The sequence below is a fragment of the Bubalus bubalis genome, chromosome 9 (genome assembly GCF_019923935.1).
Source record: "Bubalus bubalis isolate 160015118507 breed Murrah chromosome 9, NDDB_SH_1, whole genome shotgun sequence".
Taxonomy (NCBI): Eukaryota; Metazoa; Chordata; class Mammalia; order Artiodactyla; family Bovidae; genus Bubalus; species Bubalus bubalis.
Genome location: NC_059165.1, coordinates 98,368,294 through 98,388,548, shown reverse-complemented (window position 1 = coordinate 98,388,548; position 20,255 = coordinate 98,368,294). Strand labels below are relative to the sequence as shown.

Sequence of the window (20,255 nt, the reverse complement as noted above, 5' to 3'; positions counted from 1 at the left end):
GGTATAACAATATAGTGATTTTGATAAAGGCGAAAGGTGAATTTTGTGGGGGAAAAAATGATTCCTACTTCCTCCATCAGATCTAGAGTCGGGATCTAGTCTTTCTCCTCCACTCTTCAGTCTTCGGCTCCACACCAGCCACTTGGCACATGTTAGGCGCCCCCTGAATGGATGTGGCGTGAAGGAAAGGATAGGGACATTGGGCCAGTTTTGGGGGTTCAGAGCCCGAGGTGGGGTTGGCCCCTCGGGGTACTCACGTCCTGCAGCAGCTTCTCCAGGTTTTCCTGCAGTTCGTAGAAGTAGACGGTGGTAATGAGGCCATCTCGGGACTTGGTCAAGCAGTCTCGAGCCAGCTCGATGATCTGGTGGTGGATGAAGCTGAGAACGCCGTCGGCCAGCGGCAGCACGCTGTCAGGTTCGTAGGCGCGGGCGAAGTCGCGCAGCTTCTCTTCCATCTGCGCGGTGGCCTGCGAGAGGGAGGGAGGCAAGGCGGGGATGCCCGCGCGGGGCTCGGCCCGGAGGTTGTTTCTGCCAAGAGCCTGCACACCGCGACGCCGGCCACCAGGGGGCGCGCGGAGCTAAGGTGAGCGAGGGCTCCGGCCGCCCCGCTTCCCTGCGGCCGCCCCCGGCCCCGCCTCACCTTCGGGAACCTCTCCTTGTAGACGTGGTTCATCATCACGATTTCGTTGTCGTAGGAGGAGGGGGATCGCCCGGGACTGCGGAGAGAGAAGCCCATTGCGTCCAGCCCCTTCCCTCCCAAACTGCAGACGAGGGTCTCGCAAGGCACCAGCCCCCAGACCCACCAGGTTGTTCATGGAGGGGGAGGCAGACCCACCTGAGGCTCCGCGAGCGAGGCCGCACTGCAGGGGAGCGGCGGCCGCCATCCTCGTCTGTGATGCTCTCGGTGCTGCCGAAGTGTTTGGAGAGGAAATGGAGCTCATCCACGGTGGGCTGGTAGGGCAGCTGGTGCAGACGCTCCTGGGAGGAGCAGGAAGACTGGGGGGAGGGGCAGGGCCGGGGTCAGGTCCCCCCACAGCTCGGGACCCTGGCCTGGGGCTCCCGCGGCTGGCGGGCCACTGAGCAAGGCCAGAATCTGGACCTGGCTTATGATCCTTGGATCCCAAGGCCCAGCTTGGGATTCCTGGCGACAGACAGGGGAGCAGGGACACAGACATGAGTGTGGCCCGAGATAGCCTGTGAAAACCCAAGTCAAGTCACAGACGCCTCTTCTGTTCAGAACTCTCCAGGGCTCCCACCTTACTCCTGGTGAATGTCTAAGTCCTCTCCATAGCCCACAAGGTCTTTTCAAGATCTAACCCTGTCTGCCACCACCTCCTCCCACTCTCGCCGCCCCCCCCCACTCCCCGCCCCCCACACACACCCACCCTGCTCTGCTCCAACTGCACAGGCCTCCTTGATGGTCTTTGAACAAGCCAGGCACAGTCCTGCTTCCAGGCCTTTGCACTGACTGCTCCCTCTGTTTCTCCCACATCTACTATGGATCACTCCTCCAAGTCTTTGCTTTAAAGTCACATTTTAGGCATCCTCCTCTGACCACACCCATCATTCTCTCTCGTTTCCCCAACTCGCTTCTTGCTGACTTCTTGTCTCCTGGCTTACTACTGTACATCTTATGACTTATTTGTTATTACTTTCTGCTCCTCCAGAGCAGGAACTTGGTTCTGCTTAGTCCCTGGTCCGGGCATGGCATGCAGTTGGGGCAATGACAGACCCAGACATCAGTGGAGAAACACAAGGACAGCCACCTGATTCTGCTGGCAGAATAATCTTTTTCCACATGACATCACTCACTTTCCTGCTTAAAACTCCCCATCCCCTAATGAGGTGGATGAAACTGGAGCCTATTATACAGAGTGAAGTAAGCCAGAAAGAAAAACACCAATACAGTATACTAACGCATATATATGGAATTTAGAAAGATGGTAACAATAACCCTGTGTACGAGACAGCAAAAGAGACACTGATGTATAGAACAGTCTTATGGACTCTGTGGGAGAGGGAGAGGGTGGGAAGATTTGGGAGAATGGCATTGAAACATGTAAAATATCATGTATGAAATGAGTTGCCAGTCCAGGTTCGATGCACGATACTGGATGCTTGGGGCTGGTGCACTGGGACGACCCAGAGGGATGGAATGGGGAGGGAGGAGGGAGGAGGGTTCAGGATGGGGAACACATGTAAACCTGTGGCGGATTCATTTTGATATTTGGCAAATCTAATACAGTTATGTAAAGTTTAAAAATAAAATAAAATTTAAAAAAAAAAAAAAAAACAAAAAACTCCCCATCCCATCATTACCTATTAAAATAATCTCCTCAGTGCACATAATCTATGACATGTGTGCCTGTGTGCTAGGTCACTTCAGTCATGTCTGACTCTTTATGACCCTATGGACTGTAGCCCACCTGGCTCCTCTGTCCTTGGGATTCTCCAGGCAAGAATACTGGAGTGGGTTGCTGTGCCCTCCTCCAGGGGATCTTCCTGTCCCAGGGATGGAGCCTGCATCTCCAACACTGCAGGCAGATTCTTTATTGCCAAGCCACCGGGGAAGCCCAATATTTGACATTCAGAATCATAATTTCAAATATTAATTGTTCAGACTAAAATTTTCATCTAAAACAAAAAAACCTTTCTCTGGCTTCCCACCACATTTAGAATAAAATCCACCTTGCCACCCTGGCCAAGAAGCCACAGCGTGAGTGTTGCTGCCTGCGTCACCTCCATTCTGCCACTTCCAACCCAAAGCTCCAGCCACACAGGCTATTTTCAACTTTCCCAATGTGTGAAGTTCTCTGTTGCCGCTAAGAGTTTGCACATGCTGTTCCCTCTTCCTGGAACACTCTTCCCTCCCTTCTTCCATCTGCCAACCCCCTGCTGATCCTTTGTCTTGGCTTCAATGCCACCTCTTCCAGGAAAGCTTCCTTGACCCTCCCTCCAGCTTAGTCAGGTGCCTCCCGTCTGCTATCATCACCTTGCCTTATGCTACCCTCATCACAGCTCTGACAACTCCGGCACCCCAAGTTGTGAATGCCTTCTTACATATCTGACTCCTCCCATGAGGGCTCTGTGAATCCTTGGGCCCTGGTCCAGCTTGTAGAGCCCCACCTGCCACATGAAAGTCATGTGATAAATGTCTACTGAGCATCATACCAATGTATGGACAAGCGAACCAGAGAGACAGGTCTGAAAGGAGGCAGACGGAGAGACAGACTTTGCGTATTGCGGTGGGTGAGCAAATGGTTCCAGGTGAAGGATGTGGCCTGGCCCTAGCCAGCTGCAGACACCTGGGCAAGTGGCTTAACACGTGAGCCTTAATGTCATTTATCTGTAAACTGAGTCCACAGTAAGTAGGATCCCCAAAAAGATATATTGAAGGTGGAGAACAGGAACTTGGAAGAGACTTGGAACATGAAGAGATGGACAGGTGACACCTTTGGAGAACTAGAGAAACCCAAAGCTCCTACTAAAGCCAGTCCAGTAGGCCCCCTGCGGCTCCCACCCACTGGCCCCGCCTGCCACACTCACCGAGACAGTGGAGCTGGGTGTGTTGGTGCCATAGCCAGATGAAGGGAGTGAAGCCAGAGACCAACGGCGTCCATCCGCCCTGGAAACCAGCCAACTTTCTCAGAGGCTGCCAGGCCCCATCAGTCCCCCCACTCCTCAAGGTGTGAGAGAAGCCTCTGACCATGGCCAGGGTTGGGGGGTGGGAGGATACATTTATGCTCTGAGATCCCTGAAGGCCCTCAGGGTTAAGGAGGTAAAGAAGAAATCTACCAGCCAGGCACCCAGGACCTGGAGCAAAGATCAGTCTCCTCTGCTCCTTCCCATGACCCTCATCCTCAAGCCAAACAAGCCCCCAGAGTAAAAAGTCCACTCAAGGAAGTCATCCCAGAGGGACCCCAAAAGATGACCCCTAGAGGATTCCCTCTGAGAAAATTCTCAGAGGAAGATCATTTGAGTCTTTTCAGAGAAGAAACTTCCCTTCCTCATAAGCACCTACACACTGGCACGGGATCCCATATACACAATCACTCTTCTGGCCATATCTAATCCTGTTACTAGTATGGTTGAGTTCACACACTGAAAGTCACACACATTCACACCACGTGACTCTTCAGCATAGATACTCACAGGCATTCACTAGCTTGTGTATGTGTGTGTGTGTGTGCGCACTAAGTCGCTTCAGTTGTGTCCAACTGTTTGCAGCCCCATGGGCTGTAGCCCGCCAGGCTCCTCTGTCCATGGGATTCTCTGAGCAAGAACACTGGAGTGGGCTGCCATTCTCTTCTCCAGGGGATATTCCAGACCCAGGGATTGAATCTGGGTCTCCTGCATCGCAGGCAGATTTTTTACCATCTGAACCACCAGGGCAGCCCCTCACTGTCCCATTTGTGGACCCAAATATTACGGTTCCAGGCTAACACACAATCACACATGCAAAATGAGACCTACACTTACAAAGACACAAACAGAGAGACCTGGTACTCACACTCTGACATATACAGACACACTCCCCCACACACTCTAGTCTGTCACATTAACATGACATACACTGAAGACACCCTCTCGCACTCAGTCACACATTCAAATTCTCACAGGGCTACACACCCATTCACACTCCCACACAAATTACACATTCACATGCAGTCACGCATGGAGGTACATGTTTCCTCAGCTATTCACACACACATTTACAACCCTACCAGCACACAGTCACACACGTTCACTCTCACACCCATGGATCCATGTGCAGGCGTGGGCTGCCTCACGTATTCATGACCTCACAAACACACACACATCCACATCAGCGCACAGATTACACCTTCACAGGGACACACACTCCCATGCACTGGACTCCTCTCCTCAGGCAGTGTCCTGGCTCAGCTCACTCTCCATGTAGGTGACCACATCCGGTCCAATATTTTCTGACTCCCCATTGCCCTCAGCTGAATTCCATGGTCGAGGGGGAACCCCCACCCTCCCAGAGGAGCCATCCTCTGTCCCCCCAGTCTCCTGTGACTCCCCCCCACCAAAACTGTCACCAGCCTTTGCAGTGATCTGTGTTGCTTGCCCAAACTCAACTCCAAGGATACAGAAGGGATGCGGTTCACCCCATACCCCAGTTCCCAGAACACAGTAGCTGTTCAGACGTTTTTAGAATGAATAAATTTCGATGAAAAAGAGATCCGCAAAACACCCCGGTGAATCCTAGACGTTTTCCCCTCAAAATCAAAGATTCTCTCTTTCTCCCCCGATTTTGCCAAGGCTCCTCAGAAAATTCATCTCAGGGACACTCCAGAAACCCACAGAACCTCCGGAGGGAAATCTGAGATTCCTCCTCTTGGGTCTTCGGGGGAAATAGCCCTAGGCGCCCTCCCCCACATCATGGACCTAGTCTTTCGATGGGTAGCAAGCAGTCTGAGCTTGCGCACTTCATCCCTGCTACCCTGTCCTGTTACTATGGGAACGCCTGGCCTGGAGAGCCAGGCTTGGGAGACTAAGACCCCGGGACCAAAGCGCAAGCGCTTTCGCTCCGCGGCAATGGAAGCCCCGCCCCTTCCCCATTCTGAACAGGCGACTGGCCTCGCCTTCTTGTGGTCCCGCCCCTAATGCTGGGCGCCAGTTCCCGCCAGGACTTTGGGGGCACTCTGCCGGTCCCTCAGGCTCTGACTCAGATGCAGTGATGAGGGGAACAGATGGTGGCCCAGACGGTGGCTGGGGAGGGTATGGCCAGGGTTTGGGGGCCCTGGGGAGAGGGACTCACCTTCGGGAAGAGGCAAAGGAGAAATGGGCTGGGGTGTTGGGGGAGAAGTTGCGGGGGCTGTCCAGGGGGCTGCTACCTGTGGCAGAAAGAGGGGGATCTTCAGGCCTGGCGTGGGAGGCAATCCCATCAGACCTCCTGATCCTCAAAGCGGGTTCCAAACAGCAGCTTGTCTCCTCCTTAGTCTAATCTCACCCGTGTATGAGTGGGCCACTTACCTTAGCTGTGGCCCCTCCCCCCAAAATGTTTTGGCTACCAAGTCAGCCCAGCCCCTCCTCGGGTCGATCCCGCCTTTTTCTGGGGAGCCCCGCCCCTTAAGGATGGCTCTCCTTTCTGCCCCATCCCCTTTCCAAACAAGCTCCTCCTGGGCCTCCGCACACAAATGCCCGTCCCTTTGCGGAACCGCCGAGCCCACACAAGGATGGCCCCGCCCCTTGTCCAATCAAGGTCCTCTGTGTCCAGACTCTGGACCACGCCTCCTGTGGCATGGACACACTCCTCTCCTACGGCCCCGCCTCCACTAGTCTGGCCCGCAAACCCATCACCTGTCTTACCCAGGTGTCCTGGCAGGGGGGAGTGGGGTCGCGGCAGCGTGGGCGAAGTGCTGGTCAGGATGAGGCTTTTCCGGTTACTGGTGCGGCAGCTGCGGGGAAGGCGAGGCAGGGAGCCGGACCCGGCCGTAGCCCAGTGAGTTTGAGGGTTCAACCCATCACCTTCCCATCTCAGATCCCTCCTACCTGTCTCCCAACCGAGTGGGTGCTCAAATGTGCCCCCAAAGGACTGCTCAGAGGAGGAGGCAATGGAGGACTGTGTATGGGAGAGGATGCATATGTGATGTGTTGGTGCAAGCCTCCTGGTGTGGATGGATCACATGTGACCATGTATGGGGTCATAGTCATGTCCACGTGATACCAATGGAGATTCTCGTGTCTATGTGTCTTTGGGTCTTTGCGTGACATTTGCTGTGTGGATCCAGGCGTGGCACCAGGTATTGTGAGTTCAGCACTGGGACCACTCGAGTGTGACATCATGTGTGACAGTCTTTGAGTTTATCTTGTGTGACGTGACCTGTGGCTTTGTGTGTCTGTCTGACACAGTCTGTCTAGCCACTTGTCCATGACTAGATAGTGCACCTCATGCATGATTTCTGCTGTGTCTATACTTTTGTGTAGCAGTTGGAGTCTGTATGAGACACTGTCCTTGTGTCCGAGTGTGGTATTCACCATGTGTGTCCACGTATGGCATCTGTATGTGTGTGATGCATCATATAGATGATCTACACCTCTCTATGTGTGTGAGTTTAACACCCTGTGACACTGGGCACGTCTGAGCATGCCACCGTGTGTGACACAGATGAAAATGTGTGAAAACCTGTAGTACTGTGTGTGTCTCTGACTCTCTGGGTCATTCTGTCATCTGTGTGACACAGCATGTGACATGCTTAGGTGATAGTGTATACTGTGACATTGCACAGATGTCATTGCCACATATGTGTCTCTGTGCATCTCAGATGGCACAGTCGGGTGTGTGTGTATCACCACACAAGTGACATCTTCCTGGGTGTACGCTGCACTGCGCCTGCAGACTTACTTGTCTGTGTGATTCTGGAAGTGTCCCTGTGTGTCTGTGCGTGCCTCTGACCTATGGCCACTGTATGGCTGGGAACTCGCTGGACTCCCGGGTGTATCTGGGACACTAGGGCTGTTGTGTGTGTGTGTGTGTGTGTGACATCATGTCCTGCGTGACTCTGTGTGTCACTATTTTTCATATGAGGCTGTGTTCTTTGGGAGGGGCGGCTGGGCTATAATAAAAGCCCCCCCTTTCATTCTGCACCTCAGGATCCCAGCTTCCAAAGAGGGACCCTTCAGCCCCTCCACTCCCTTCACCCCCCGCCCAGAGCAGTGACTGAGCATATTTGCGCGGCCAGAGCACGCGGCATGGCGGTGGGGGGAGGCCAGGCTGGGGCTATTGTTCTGAGGGTGCTAAGCCCCCCACCCTCCCCTTCTTCCCCTACTTTCGCCCTCCGGCTGCGGGAGCCCGCAGCACCAGCAGACAAAGGCGCCGCAATCCCCCACCAGGCGCAGCCCCCTCCCCCCGCGGCGATCCTTTCTAGCGTGCAGTCCCCCCGAGTCTCGGCCCACACTGCCCCCCATTTAGCCCCAACCCCGGCAGGAAGGCTCAGCGCGGGCACCTCTGGCGCAGCTGGACCGGGTGCAGCATCCCGGGCCCCGCCCTGCAGCAGCAGCAGCAGGAGGGCGGCTTTGGGGGAAGGGCCGGGTCAGGGTCTGAGGGATCGGGGGTCTACCTCTTGGTCCGGCGGAACATACTGCCGCCAGGGAAGGAGGGCATCGAAAAATTGGAAAGCGCGATCCAGAGAGAGTCAGACATGACCCGGCGGCGGCGACATGGTGGCAGGTGCGGCAGCGGCAGCGGCGGCGCGGGGAGCGAGCGCGCGGGGCGGAGGCTGGAGCCGCAGCGGGCAGGGGAGGGCGGGGGAGGGGAAAGGCCTGCGGCTACCGCCCGCCAGGAGGGGGCGCTGCTGGAAACCAGCGCGCCTGGCCCCGCCCGCGCGCGCCTGGCGCCCCTACCCGAGCTGGAGAAAGGGCCATCAGCCCCGCGCATCTCTCCCCCAGGGCTCACCTGCTGCTTTTCCGGGGCAGGGGCAAATCTTTCTGGAAGGCAAAGGAGCAAAAGGATAGAGGTCAGCGAGGACCAACAGCCACTGCCCAAAAGCCCTGTCAGCCCCTTGGAGGGATAGAAGTCGGGTGGGACAAGTCCTTCATCAGCATCGTCACCAGCGCCTCGGCCTTGGGTTGAGGGATGGGGTCCTGGGCAAAAAGTGCCAGGGTGATTCCTCTCCTGACCCCGAGAGACCAGCACAGGAGCCCCATATAGGACTCCTGAGTTAGCGTCTCAATGTGTGTTTTTTGCAAATGAAACAGGAGTCGTTATCTGAAAAACATTTCTTGAGCACCTACTGTATGGCTGACCCTGGTGCTAGGCACTGGGGACACAGCAGTACATGAGACAAATAAAAATTTCCGCCCTTTTGGGACCAGTATTTAAAGGAGAGAAGCAGACAACATTAATGTAGAAGTGAATTAAATAATTTTAGACAGAAATAAATGTTATGAATAAAATTAAGCAAGGTGGAATTTCCCTGGTGTTCCAGTGGCTAAGACTCCACCCTCCCAAAGCAGGGGGACCAGGTTTGATCCCTGGCCAGAGAGAACTAGATCCCATGTTCCACAACTAAGACCCGGTGCAGCCAAATAAAATAATTTTTATTTTATTTTTTTAGTTAAGCAAGGTGATGTGATGGGAAATGGCTAGGAGGGGAACATGAGGGCTAGAGGGCTGCTCTGTAGAGGCGACTTTTAAGTTGGTTGCTGAAAAATAAGTCAGTCATGGGAGGATCTGTGGAGAGAGCATTCCAAGTAGAGGCAGTTGAAAAGCCCTGGAGGCCGGAATAAACTTGGCATGCTCAAGCAGGAAAGGTTGAATGACTGGATGAATGAATGAATAAGCCCTCCACATCTCAGTAGCTCTACCCCACTCTCAACCAGATTCACAGAATTGGGGTGGGGGTCATTAGCGGGGCTCAAAACTGAGGTCTGAAATGGAAATCAGGGGACTTCCCTGGTGGTCAGGTGGTTAAGGCTCCAGGCTTCCACTGCAGGGGATGCGGGTTTAATCCCTGGTCGGGGAACTAAGATCCCACATGCCATGTGGTGGACCAAAAAAAAGGGAGGGGGGAATCGGGTGATGGCTGGGTAGTCTTTTCAGTAATGGCAGTGATAAACATGATAACCATGGGTAGGTTTTAGTTCTGTCCACATTAGAAGACGTTTGCATTCTGTTTGTCAAGCACACAGGAAGCCACCACTGGGACCAGAAATTAGAGATCTGGACCCTTTTCTGAGAGCACTGAAGAACAGAAGGGAGAAGCAACATCGTCTTCCAGCCAGTTCTGTGTCCACAGGCTAAGGTGAATAGAAGGGACTGGGTAGGGCTGCAAGTAGAAAGATTCAGATGAGGGTTTCAAAACCTCTTTAGTGGGGACTCCAGCCAGTCATCTGCCTGGTGGCACAGACAGTAAAGAATCTGCCCACAGTGTGGGAGACCTGGTTTCGATCCCTGGGTCGGGAAGATCCCCTGGAGAAGGGCACAGCAACCCACTCCAGTATTCCTGCCTGGAGAATCCCATGGACAGAGGAGCCTGGCAGGCTCCATAGGGTCGCAAAGAGTCAGACGCAACTGAAGCCCACCAACCAGGGAGAATTGAGGAATGTTCTAGGATCTTTCTAGGATCTCTGATATTAGAAAGTCCTGAGTTCGAATCCCAGCTTTACCACTTAAAACCTTGGCAAATGACCTTCCAATAGTTCATGCCTTCTAGAGGATTCTGCAGATGATGCAGGTGCCTAACACCTTAGTAGGCTGTCTAGCACACATAGTAATTGCTCAGTAAATATTAGATCAGAGGAACATTGTGGATGTATATGCTGCATGGCAGAAGATGAGCCAGAGGGACCTTGCAGTCCCAAGTACAGAGGACAGATGGATGGTTGGGGTCAAAGGGCACACTGTCCAGATTGGTAGCTCTGCCATCCCGAGCCAGGGGTGACCAAAAATCTGTACCAGATTTTCCTTCTGTCTTTGCAGAATTAGCTTGAATGAGCCGCCCCTTGGACCAGCCTTGCCAGGCGACTGCAATGGCCCAGTCAAAACCAAGATCTGGATTTTCTGGCCATGGAGTCCGGTACTCAAAACTCAGAAACACTGTGGCCTATGAGGCTGAGCCCCAGGGCTCTAGGTGCTCTAAGTGCTACCCAGAAAAGTTTTCGACTCTAGCACCATCTGCTAAGCATCCCTAAACATTTTAGCATCGAGGAAAGGGAAAATGTGGAGAGGCAGAGGATTTGGACCTTGGTGTCAGTGTAAATAGAGGCCACTTCCATCGCCAGTTACAAAACTGCTTTGCCCAGAGGATTCTGCATCTCCTTGGGATTAAAAGGAGGGCCCTGCGGACAGGGCATTTGAATTTAGATTGCTATAGGATCCGAATTCACACGCGGGAAACTTGGGCGCTCTACAGTTGTGGGACAGCTCCTAAGGGGTTGCACCAATGTGTGAGAGTGTAGTCAGGCTGCAAAGTGGTTAACCGTGCCAGAAGGGAGGAGGTTGGGGCAGGATCTCGGCGGAGTAGCTCGTCCAAGACAAGCTTTGGGAAGGATAGGTGGGTGAATGGGAGGCTCCTGGGATAGGGGCGTGGTCTTGCGGGGAGAACGAAATCCCGCGTGGCACTGAGCCAATGGGAGCCGGCGCCGACCCAGGGGGCGGGAAACCCTAGGAAGGCTCCTCCCCTTTCCCCCTTTATTCCAGGACCCGACGGCGCGGACCCTATCTGGCTACTTCAGTACTTGTTCGGTCTTCGCGGCATCTCCCTTCCTTTTATTAGAACCCATTCTCCTAACCCAACCCAGGGATAAGAAGGGAATCAGAGGAAGACCTGAAAAGTCCATCTGGGCTGTGGTTAAAACCCAGGACTGGTTCCAGCATCATCCAGACGCCTGAGAAGTCCTTACCTTCTGAAATGGCCTCTTCCAAAAATGGAAGAGGGCCCTGGATGAGGGTTTGAATTCTCTTCTCATCCCAAGCTCCAGGCTAGGAATGCAGCCTGAGACTGGGCGCATTCTAGGCTTTACATAAACTCCTCCAGATTACCTAGCTTGGGGCTGTGCATCAAGGAGACTCAGAAGAACCAGATGCCAGGCAGGCCTTAGGGTGAAGTTTTGATCAATTTTCGCTCTGGAGTTAGTTTGGAGGCAACACCGAACCCCCATATTAACCCTTAAAAGTGTATGCTGCGGACCAAATAGAACCCTTCTCAACTTCAGAATCCCCACCCATCTAGGAGGTGGGAGTTCCCCACACTCCACAGCAAACCTCAGTATCCCACTCCGTGTAGTGGACCCACATTTCCTGCGCCTGCGCAGCCTGGAGACCAACATCTTCTAAGGCTGCAAGGAGCTAAAAATCGCTCCCGCCCACCCACAAGCTGGGCTGGACTTGAGGATCGCGGAGTGGGGGCGGGGGTAGGGTAGTGTTGTAGTGAAGAGGGGTGGAATGAAGGGTGAGGAGGAAGACTGTCTAGATCCCTGTCCAATTAGGGCAGTAGGAAGAATCTCGGTGGCCAAGCAGGTGCGTGGAGGTCGTAGGGGGTCCCCATGACTCAGAAAGGGACTCCTGGGGTAATGAGGGGCGAGGCTGCAACACAAACATGTTTACCGCTGCTGCGGCACCTGCAGCCCCGGGGGGCGCGAGCCCTGGGGCAATAACTTTGCCCTGCACCCCTCACCCCGAGCCTGGCAGAGCACCAGGGCAAAGATCTCAATCCCAGCCCCCATCTCCTCTGAAGGGTCAGGCGCCCCTGGGCTATCCTCGAGGGGGAGCGCTAGGCTGCATGCCCCTCCGTTAGATCCCTGGGTTCCCGGGCAGAGCCTGAGGGGCGGGGTCCCTAGCGCGGCGGGACGCGCGGCCACCGTGTTCCCCCCGGGTAGCTTCCCGAGGCCGTGGGAGGGGGTGCCTGGGCCCACCCCGGCGTTAAATTCTCCCGCCTCCTGCCGGGCTCCGCCCCAGGGCGCCGACCCCTTCCCATCCACCCGGGGCCGCCGCATACCTGCAGCCTCCGGCGACGAATCAGGCCGGAATCGTCCATGGCGGCGGCGGCAGCGGCTTCGGCCCCCGGGAGGGAGGTGGGAGGCGGCGGCAGCGGCGGGAGGAGGGAGGCGGGAGGGAGTGAGAAGCCGCGGGGACCGCGGCGGCGGTGGCTGGGGCGGGGGGGTGGGGGGGGACCGGAGGGAGGTGGCGGGGGCGGAGCAAAGTGGGGCGGACCCAGCACCGTCACTGCGTCTGGGAGCCCGATCCCGGCCTTGTCCGAGGCTGCCCGCGCTGGGGGAAAGGGGGTAAGCGTGGGGGAGGAGCCTCCAGATGCCCCCAGTGAAGTCAAGCTACCGTGAGACCCCCGTAAGGAAAGACGTGCCAGGAGAGAGACGTGCTCGTGGGTAGGCGCCCAAAGCAAGAAACACCCCAAGGGAGACAAGCTCACTAAGATACATTCCCTATGCAGACAACTCCCTCCCCGCAGTGATCCCCTCAGAGAGACATTCCCACGGGGAGGTAGTCCCCGCAGGGAGGTCCTCTCCAATCAGGAACTCCTTTCACCCTGACAATCATTTCTGAAACAGATGGTCTCTGAGAGGTGACACTTCCTTTCAAAAGCCCACCCTCCAAAGAAGAGACATTTCCGTAGAGAAGGATCCGTGCCAAGTTATTTCACTTGGGGAGCCTGGTGAGGGTACCCTCAATGAAAGACCCCATAAAAGCCATAGTCTCTGTGAGAAATTGCCCCCATCCACGAGACTTCATATCCCAAGGAGAGTCTCTTACAGAGTGTATCTGCACTGAGGAGACCCGTCCTCATAGGAGATCCCCCCTCAGAAAAACACTTACAGACATATACGAACCCCCTTCCCAAGCAGAGACTCCTCGGGGAACCCTGCTGCCCCCTCCCCCAGCGATCCCCTCCCTCATCGTTAGGATTAAGAAGCCAGGCTAGGCTGGGCTGTATTTATAGGAACGATTAGCTGGTAGATGGGGAGAGGGGGCAGCGGGAGCGATTTTCACCACTCCCCCGCAGTGTTACTACTGCTGAGGCCAAGCCAACAATGCTTCCCAGAGTTGGAATGGAAGCCCCCACCCCAACGATGACATTGGGGGGGCATGGCGGGGTGGCGACTTCCCAAGGGTCTCAGCCCATAACTTTCTCGAAGGCCCTGAAGGGCGCGGTCACTGGGCCGAAGCGACCTCTGACAGTCAAAGTGAGCCACTTCGAAGTCTACTTCTTGGTGTTCCCCAGGCGCTTTTCTACTCATCTCTGCGCCTTTGCCTGAGTTGTCTTGATCTGTTTCTCTCTGTCTCTGTCGGCATGTTTGTGTTGCCATGTCGCCGAGTCTGTTCCTCGCACTTCTCTGTCCAAGGTCGGGACGTTTCTCTTGCCCTCGATTCAGCCTGCAGCCTGGGAACTCTCCGTGGTGCTGATCTGAAGCACTTCTGTCCGTCGTGCTGAAATTTGAGCGCAGGGTTGGGGGCGAAGGTCAGGGGAAAGGAAGGGTTATCGGGAGTCACAGCCTAGAAAATGGACAGATATGACCCACGAACACCCTGGACTACCCCAAGATGGAGTGGGTGAGGGCTAGGTGCACTGGATACTGGTTGCTGAAGCCAACAGCGTGTACCCATGCAGCAGTCAGGAGACAGTGCCTCTTGATTCATTTATTCAACAGGTATTGAGCACCTACTGTGTGCAAAGAAGTGGTTTGGATTTTGGGAGTACATCCGTAAAAGAGACAGACAATAACTCTGCACTAGTCTGAGACGAGAGGGAGAGAGATTGTGGTAGTGGTCATTGGTCACAAAAACACATGCACACTCTACGAGCACAGGCACACACACACACACACACACACACTGCAAACTTACATATGAACATAAACATACAAACGCATGCTCAACAAACAGACTCACATACACCTATTAACACATTCTGGAAACACTCCATAAAACATACATTCTGCAAATACACACACATACAAACACATACGAAGCAAACACAGAAACACATATACACACAAACTGACATTCTGCAAACATACATCCAAACACATACTTAGAAAACACAGACATACACACACTCAGCAATGCAGGCACACACAACACATACAAACACCAGCATATGCAGGCATACACACAACCATAATCCAAACTAAGGGAAGCTCAGCTGCATGCAAAATACAGTATGCAAAATACAGACACATTATCCTCCCAGTACAAAACATGGACACACATACACACACTCATGCACTCACTGGAAGGTTGTTTTTCTTTCTTTCTTTTAGTTTTAGTTTATTTTGGAGGGCTGTTTTACTTATTGGACACTGCCACTAAACTGTCAGCTCTACGAGGATTGAGATTTTCATGTCTTAGTCAAAACATTGCATCCCCAGAAGCTGGTATACCATAAGTGCTCAATAAATGTTTGTTGAATGAATTGAGGGAATGTTTGCAGGGGACAAAAATTCACAGAAACTTCAGAGGGGGCGTGTACACACACATTTTAGAGGGAGACACACACCGTCTCCACACATGGTACCTCCTTATTCACTCATTGTCAACATTCATAGTCAACAACTTTTATCCACCGAACTATACACAGTATTTCTGCAGGATACCTACCCTCATCCTACATCCCTCTCCCTAGCATTTATTATCTGACTCTTACTCAACTGGACACACTAGGCTTGGAACATTTACAGACCTCCTTACCCAGATTTTGAACATACACACACACACATATGCACACAAATCCAAGAGATTTGCATAAACATACCCTCACACAACAAACACATATAAACCCTCAGTACATACACACACACACACAAACACACCCTCATCCAAAACACACACACTCTTCACACATACAGAATTTAAGTCACAAGCTCTACATAAAGACAAACACAAGGATATGTACACACCAGCCCCTGATCCTTTGGTCTTTGGTCACCTGGAGCAGAGGGAGGGGTTAGGGAAAACCACTCCCCTGCATCAAACCACGCCCCTTTCAGCTGTCGTTGTTTCTGGATTTGAGCCTGAGGTGTCTCAGCAGCGGCCTAGACTGCAGTTCGACTAACAGGTGAGAGGTGGCCAGAAGTGGCCAGAAGAAGAAGAGAGGGGGAAAGAATTGCCTTGACTTCACAGACCCCCAGTTTCCCCTGCCCTGGGGACTTTGGATCCCAGGGGCAGAACCCGAGTCCTGCCACTGTCAAGGTTGGCTCCAAAGGTCTAGCCCTGGGTGTCAGTTCCTAAGCCGATTGTAGGCCGAGAGAGAGAAGGTGACCATGAAAGGGGCCAGCAGGGATCAAGCGGGAAGGAGGGAGGAGACTGGGCAGAGGACAGGATGGAATTACTGGACAGAAGAGGGGACTGGAAAATCCGGGAGGTCCCCCTAGAGGATGGAGGAGGTTGCCTGGGGTCCTGTAGTGTGGGAGATTGTTTCAGGGGAGGGAGATGGGGAACCATGGTCAAACAGAAGTGAGGTCACTTGCACCTAAGGGATGGACGGGACATGAGCCCCCCATGGGGGGCTCCTGGGTCAGAGGCAGGCCTTGGTGGCCCCGGGGGAATTGAGAGTGTTTGGCTATTGCTTCCTCATCAGCTGCCCATTCTTTTGTCTGCCTGGTGTTGTCTACTGGCTATGCATCAGGACAGTGCCACCCTGAGCTACCAGAAAGGGACAACTGAACCTCACCCTGCATCCCAGCTACCTCTCATCTCAGGAGGACATGGCCTGCAGGGGTCGCACTCGACCCAGGGCCTTGGCCTGGGCCCTGCAACTGACCCTGGCATGGATGCTGTTGGGGGCTTGTGGAGGGAGCCACCCACTCCCAGCTAGATCACAGAGACACTATAGGCTGGCGACCAATCTGGGCACAGACCAACTGCACCTGGAAGGTAAGCATTCCAGATTATGCCTAAACTCTAACATCTAGAAACCTCAACTCAACCACAACAATGCCAGACTTTCCTTACCAGAGGGATTTAGGGTGACTGAAGGAGGCACCTGGGTCTAGTGGTGATTAAAGAGCACAAATTGCCTAGGTTCAAATCACAACTGCCTCTTCATAGCTGTGTGACCCTGAGCGAGTCACTCAACCTTTCTGAGCCTCATATGGACCATTAAGAAAGGAGGAGAAATAACAGATCTACCTCATAGGGCTGCTGTAAAGGAGTATATGTAACCATATGAGAACTTACATCGCTGCCAGGAATGTAATAAATGACAAGTTGATTTTGATTTGTGGTTATTACTAATTGAAGCTACATTTACATCCCAAGCGAAGTGTCTTTAATTTTTATGTTTGGGAGGACTTACATAATTAGGGTTTCCCAGTTCAAAGGGACCCCAAGCCTTGGTTCCTCAGCTCTACCTGAGGACACAAGACTGGAACTCACTGGAGTCCCTTTCTCTGTGGCCCTCTTTCCCCTCAGAGATGAACCCACCAGAGGCATCGGACTCTGGGCTCCTCCCAGTGCGCTGTGGGGAGCTGAGCCCCAGGTGAGTACACCCACCTCGGGCGTGTCTCTGGGTTCTTTGCTCCAGTTGCCCCAACTAGGGGCCAAAGCCCTTGAGCATCCTGACCTATCCGTCCTGTCTCTCTCGATGTCCAGGTGCGAATCCTTCCTGGTACACCTCCAGGCTGCCCTTCGCAGTCGTTTCCACCTGGTGCTCTTGGGGGTACGCCAGACGCAGCCGCTCTGCTCTGAGCTCTGCGATGCCTGGTAGGAGAGGCGGTGTCTGAGGGGCGTGGCCTATAGTTTGGGCGAGGCCAAACGAGGGATCTGCCCCTTGATCCTCCGGGCACCTGAAGGGGCGTGGCCTGAGTCCCAAGCCTCCAAATCTAAAGGACGAGGCATTGTGTTTAGAGGTTAGGTAGAAAGCGGCAGAGCTTGTAGAAACCCTGGCTCCTATGATTGGCAGTACGGCGGAGTAGCCTTCCGTGGAGCAGGCTTTTTTTTTTTTTTTTTTTTTTTTTTAAGGGTAGGGTCTCTTGATTGAGAAGAGGAGCTAAAAGGGTGGGACTGGCCTGGAACAGATAGCCTGAGGCCGGCAAGAATGAGTTCTCAAGTGACAGAGTCCTGGGTAAATGCAGAGAATATGGGGCGGGTTGAAATGTAGGAATGGTTTTTGTAGGAGCGTGGTTCTAAGAGGCGGGGCCTGGATCTGGTAAGGGACATATGGGGCAAAGCCTTGGAGAGCAGGAATCCCACTAGCCTTTCTCCACCTTCTTCTCTACACACACCATTCCCAGGTTTGCCACTTGCGAAAGTGATGTCATCTGCAGCCCGACTTGGCTCTCACTCCTAGAAAAGAGGGGCTGCGAGCCTGGCTGCACTACTTACAGGCAGGTGAGCATGGGGCAGAGGAACCAGGGAAGAGACTGACACCTACCTTTACTGTGTCCAGGGTTAACACGTCTAGGTCCCAGAGTCTGGACTGGCAGGCATGGCACACCGAAACCCCCCACTCCCACCCTTTCCCCTTCCACAGCCCAATCTCCATAGCAGGATATATCTATAGCATTCCTAAGGTCCACTAAGTACAGATTTGCCCTCTCCCTAACCTCTGCTTATCTTGTGGCTCAGATGGTAAAGAATCTGCCTGTCAATATCGGATACCTGGGTTCGATCCCTGGGTTGGGAAGATCCCCTGAAGAAGGGAATGGCAACCCACTCTAGTATTCTTGCCTGGAGTATTCCATGAGATAGAGGAGCCTGGCAGATTACAGTCCGAGGGGTCGCAAAGAGTCGGACACGACTGAGCGACTAACACACACACACACACACACACACATACACACACACACACACAAAGGATGGTCTCTGCTCTAGGCCCATCCACCGTCCAGGGGAAGGCCCAGAAATCGCCTTCCCCAAGGCCTCAGTCTTAATCTGGTTCTCCCCCCGACAGGGCCCCCTGAGACCCCCGTAAGAGCTCGCCCTCCCCATGGCCTCACCCCCACTATGGTCCTGCCCCCTAGACTCCCGGGAGGACCCAGAAGTGAGAATAGCCTGCCCTAAGATCTCGCCACAGCCCCCTGGGTCTCTGGACTCCACCCACTCAGGTCCTGAGTCCACTCCTTCGCCCCAGACTTTTGCAGACGGAGAGGAGCTTTGCCGCTCGCTTCTGGGCGACGCGCTACCAGTGGCGGATCCCGGCTCTGGTCACTGCCTCAACATTTCCGTCTCGATGTTGCCGCGTCCCAGACGTGCACGAAGGGCCCGGGGAACCATTTTCCGGCGCTCCCGCCGCTCTCGCACGGGGATCCTGGACTCCGCGAGCAGCGGGAGTGGCAGTGGAAGTGGCAGCGGCCCCTAGGGGGCGCCCGGCCCTAAATGGAAAATACGCTTCCTCTCCACCCCCGACCTCGCCCTTCAAGACAGGCAGCATCCCACCCTTGTCCCTCTCTGCCTTCTAGTTTCCAGAGTTCCATCCTTCCTCCCTAGGTCCCCAAAGATTCGCCCCTCCCCAGATTATTTGAGAAATAACCCAAGTGTATTAATAGTTCATTTTCCCCCTCTACCGCCTAAATAAACTTTCCAGTTAGAGCACGTGATGTGGCTGCTTCTTGGGGGAAATGGGTGGAAAGGATAGTTGCGTCTCTTGAATCCTCAGGTCCTGAAGTTAGAGCGACTGATTCGTGCGAGCATGTAAATGAGGGCTGGTCTATACCCTAGAGCATCTCACAGCTTGGAATATTCGGATGCCAGAAATGGGGAGGGGTCCAGAAGGACTGACAAGAAGACGTGTGCTCGCCCACAGGGTGCCACCAGTCCCACCAAGCTTCTTGATTTGTACAGACCTCCAGACACCCTTTTATGGCATTCACCTCTGATTAAGAAGCCCAAGAGGTGTCTTCTTTCCTTCCTCCATTTCTCCCAAATGCCATTCCTGGGGACTTCTCTGGTGGTCCAGTGGTTAAGACTCTGAGCTTCCATTGCAGGGGGTCCACCCCTGGTCCGGAAACTAAGATCTTGCACGCTTCGAGGTTCAGCCAAAATAAATGAAATTCCTGGACCTAAAGCAAAGGGCTGGGCTCAAGACTCAGGATTTGGGTTGTAAGCATTAGTCTTTAATTCTCCTCCTATCCACAGGAGAGATAGTTTTCTCACCTGGAAAATAGGGGCAATATCCCTTTTGTTGCTGTTCAGGCACCAGGATCCTGTTCAGTTGCACCCGACGCTTTTCGACCCTGTGGACTGTAGGTTGCCAGGCTCCACGGTTCTATCTCCCAGAGTTTGCTCAGATTCATGTCCATGGAGTTAGTGATGCTATGTAACCATCTCATCCTCTGCCGCCCCCTTCTCCTTTTGTCTTGTCTTTCCCAGTATCAGTGTCTTTTCCACTGAGTCTTTGCATCAGGTGAACAAAGTATTGGAGCTTCAGTGTCAGTTCTTCCAATGAATATTCAGGGTTGATTTCCTTTAGGATTGATATCCCTTTAGGATATCTCTTTTACTTGTGTTCAATAGCACAGATTGGTGGATGCCTCATGTGTCCAGGCACTGTGCTAAGATATATCAGGCCCATTCCTTGCCCTCAAGGAAGATGAAATAGCATAAGAAGCAAAGTGCCCTACTGAGAGAGTAGCAGATTAACATCTTTCAGATGCCAGAGACAAACTCAGTTCAAAGTGCCTTTAGGGACTTCCCTGGCCATCCAGTGGTTAAGACTCTGCACCTCCACTGCATTGAAGGCACGGATTTGATCCAATTGGGGAACTAAGATCCTGAGGCACGGCCAAAAACAAAACAAAAATCAAAGCCTTTAGTCAAGACAGTGTTAAGTTTCAGG

At 53.6% G+C, this 20,255-nt stretch overlaps 2 protein-coding genes across 5 annotated transcripts in view; one reads left to right on the top strand and one right to left on the bottom strand.

Moving 5' to 3' along the window:
• The window catches only part of MAST1 (microtubule associated serine/threonine kinase 1), a 29,419-nt gene extending 16,861 nt beyond the window's left edge, over nucleotides 1–12,558 (bottom strand). Inside the window, exons 1-8 of one of the 2 annotated variants that reach the window (XM_006041570.4) lie at nucleotides 12,465–12,558; nucleotides 8,423–8,454; nucleotides 6,337–6,425; nucleotides 5,786–5,861; nucleotides 3,547–3,625; nucleotides 836–996; nucleotides 641–716; nucleotides 258–467 (exon numbers count right to left, since the gene is read on the bottom strand). In XM_006041570.4, coding sequence (XP_006041632.2) covers nucleotides 258–467; nucleotides 641–716; nucleotides 836–996; nucleotides 3,547–3,625; nucleotides 5,786–5,861; nucleotides 6,337–6,425; nucleotides 8,423–8,454; nucleotides 12,465–12,503 — 762 coding nt within the window. In that variant the 5' untranslated portion in view covers nucleotides 12,504–12,558. Of the gene's footprint in view, nucleotides 1–257; nucleotides 468–640; nucleotides 717–835; nucleotides 997–3,546; nucleotides 3,626–5,785; nucleotides 5,862–6,336; nucleotides 6,426–8,087; nucleotides 8,256–8,422; nucleotides 8,455–12,464 lie in introns of those variants that run through there. The other variant, XM_006041569.4, reaches the window with a different exon arrangement.
• RTBDN (retbindin) lies at nucleotides 11,902–18,997 on the top strand. 3 transcript variants are annotated; one of them, XM_044948192.1, is made up of 7 exons: nucleotides 11,902–11,986; nucleotides 15,469–15,536; nucleotides 16,112–16,354; nucleotides 16,892–16,958; nucleotides 17,072–17,182; nucleotides 17,713–17,809; nucleotides 18,552–18,997. In XM_044948192.1, exons 3-7 carry the CDS (start codon nucleotides 16,186–16,188, stop codon nucleotides 18,777–18,779), a joined length of 672 nt encoding a protein of 223 aa, XP_044804127.1. In that variant the 5' UTR covers nucleotides 11,902–11,986; nucleotides 15,469–15,536; nucleotides 16,112–16,185; the 3' UTR covers nucleotides 18,780–18,997. The 3 variants fall into 3 exon arrangements, with proteins under 3 accessions (XP_044804127.1, XP_006041629.1, XP_044804128.1); XM_006041567.3 differs by having other exon boundaries at nucleotides 16,107–16,354; XM_044948193.1 differs by lacking the exon at nucleotides 17,072–17,182 and having other exon boundaries at nucleotides 16,107–16,354.
• The last annotated feature ends 1,258 nt before the right edge of the window (nucleotides 18,998–20,255 follow it).

Excerpts from the sequence above, each read along its gene's own strand:
- RTBDN (XM_044948192.1), top strand. The coding sequence starts at position 16,186 with ATGGCCTGCAGGGGTCGCACTCGACCCAGGGCCTTGGCCTGGGCCCTG. Across the intron at positions 16,355-16,891 it reads AGACCAACTGCACCTGGAAG|AGATGAACCCACCAGAGGCA; the intron begins GTAAGCATTCCA and ends CTTTCCCCTCAG. Across the intron at positions 17,183-17,712 it reads TCTGAGCTCTGCGATGCCTG|GTTTGCCACTTGCGAAAGTG; the intron begins GTAGGAGAGGCG and ends CACCATTCCCAG.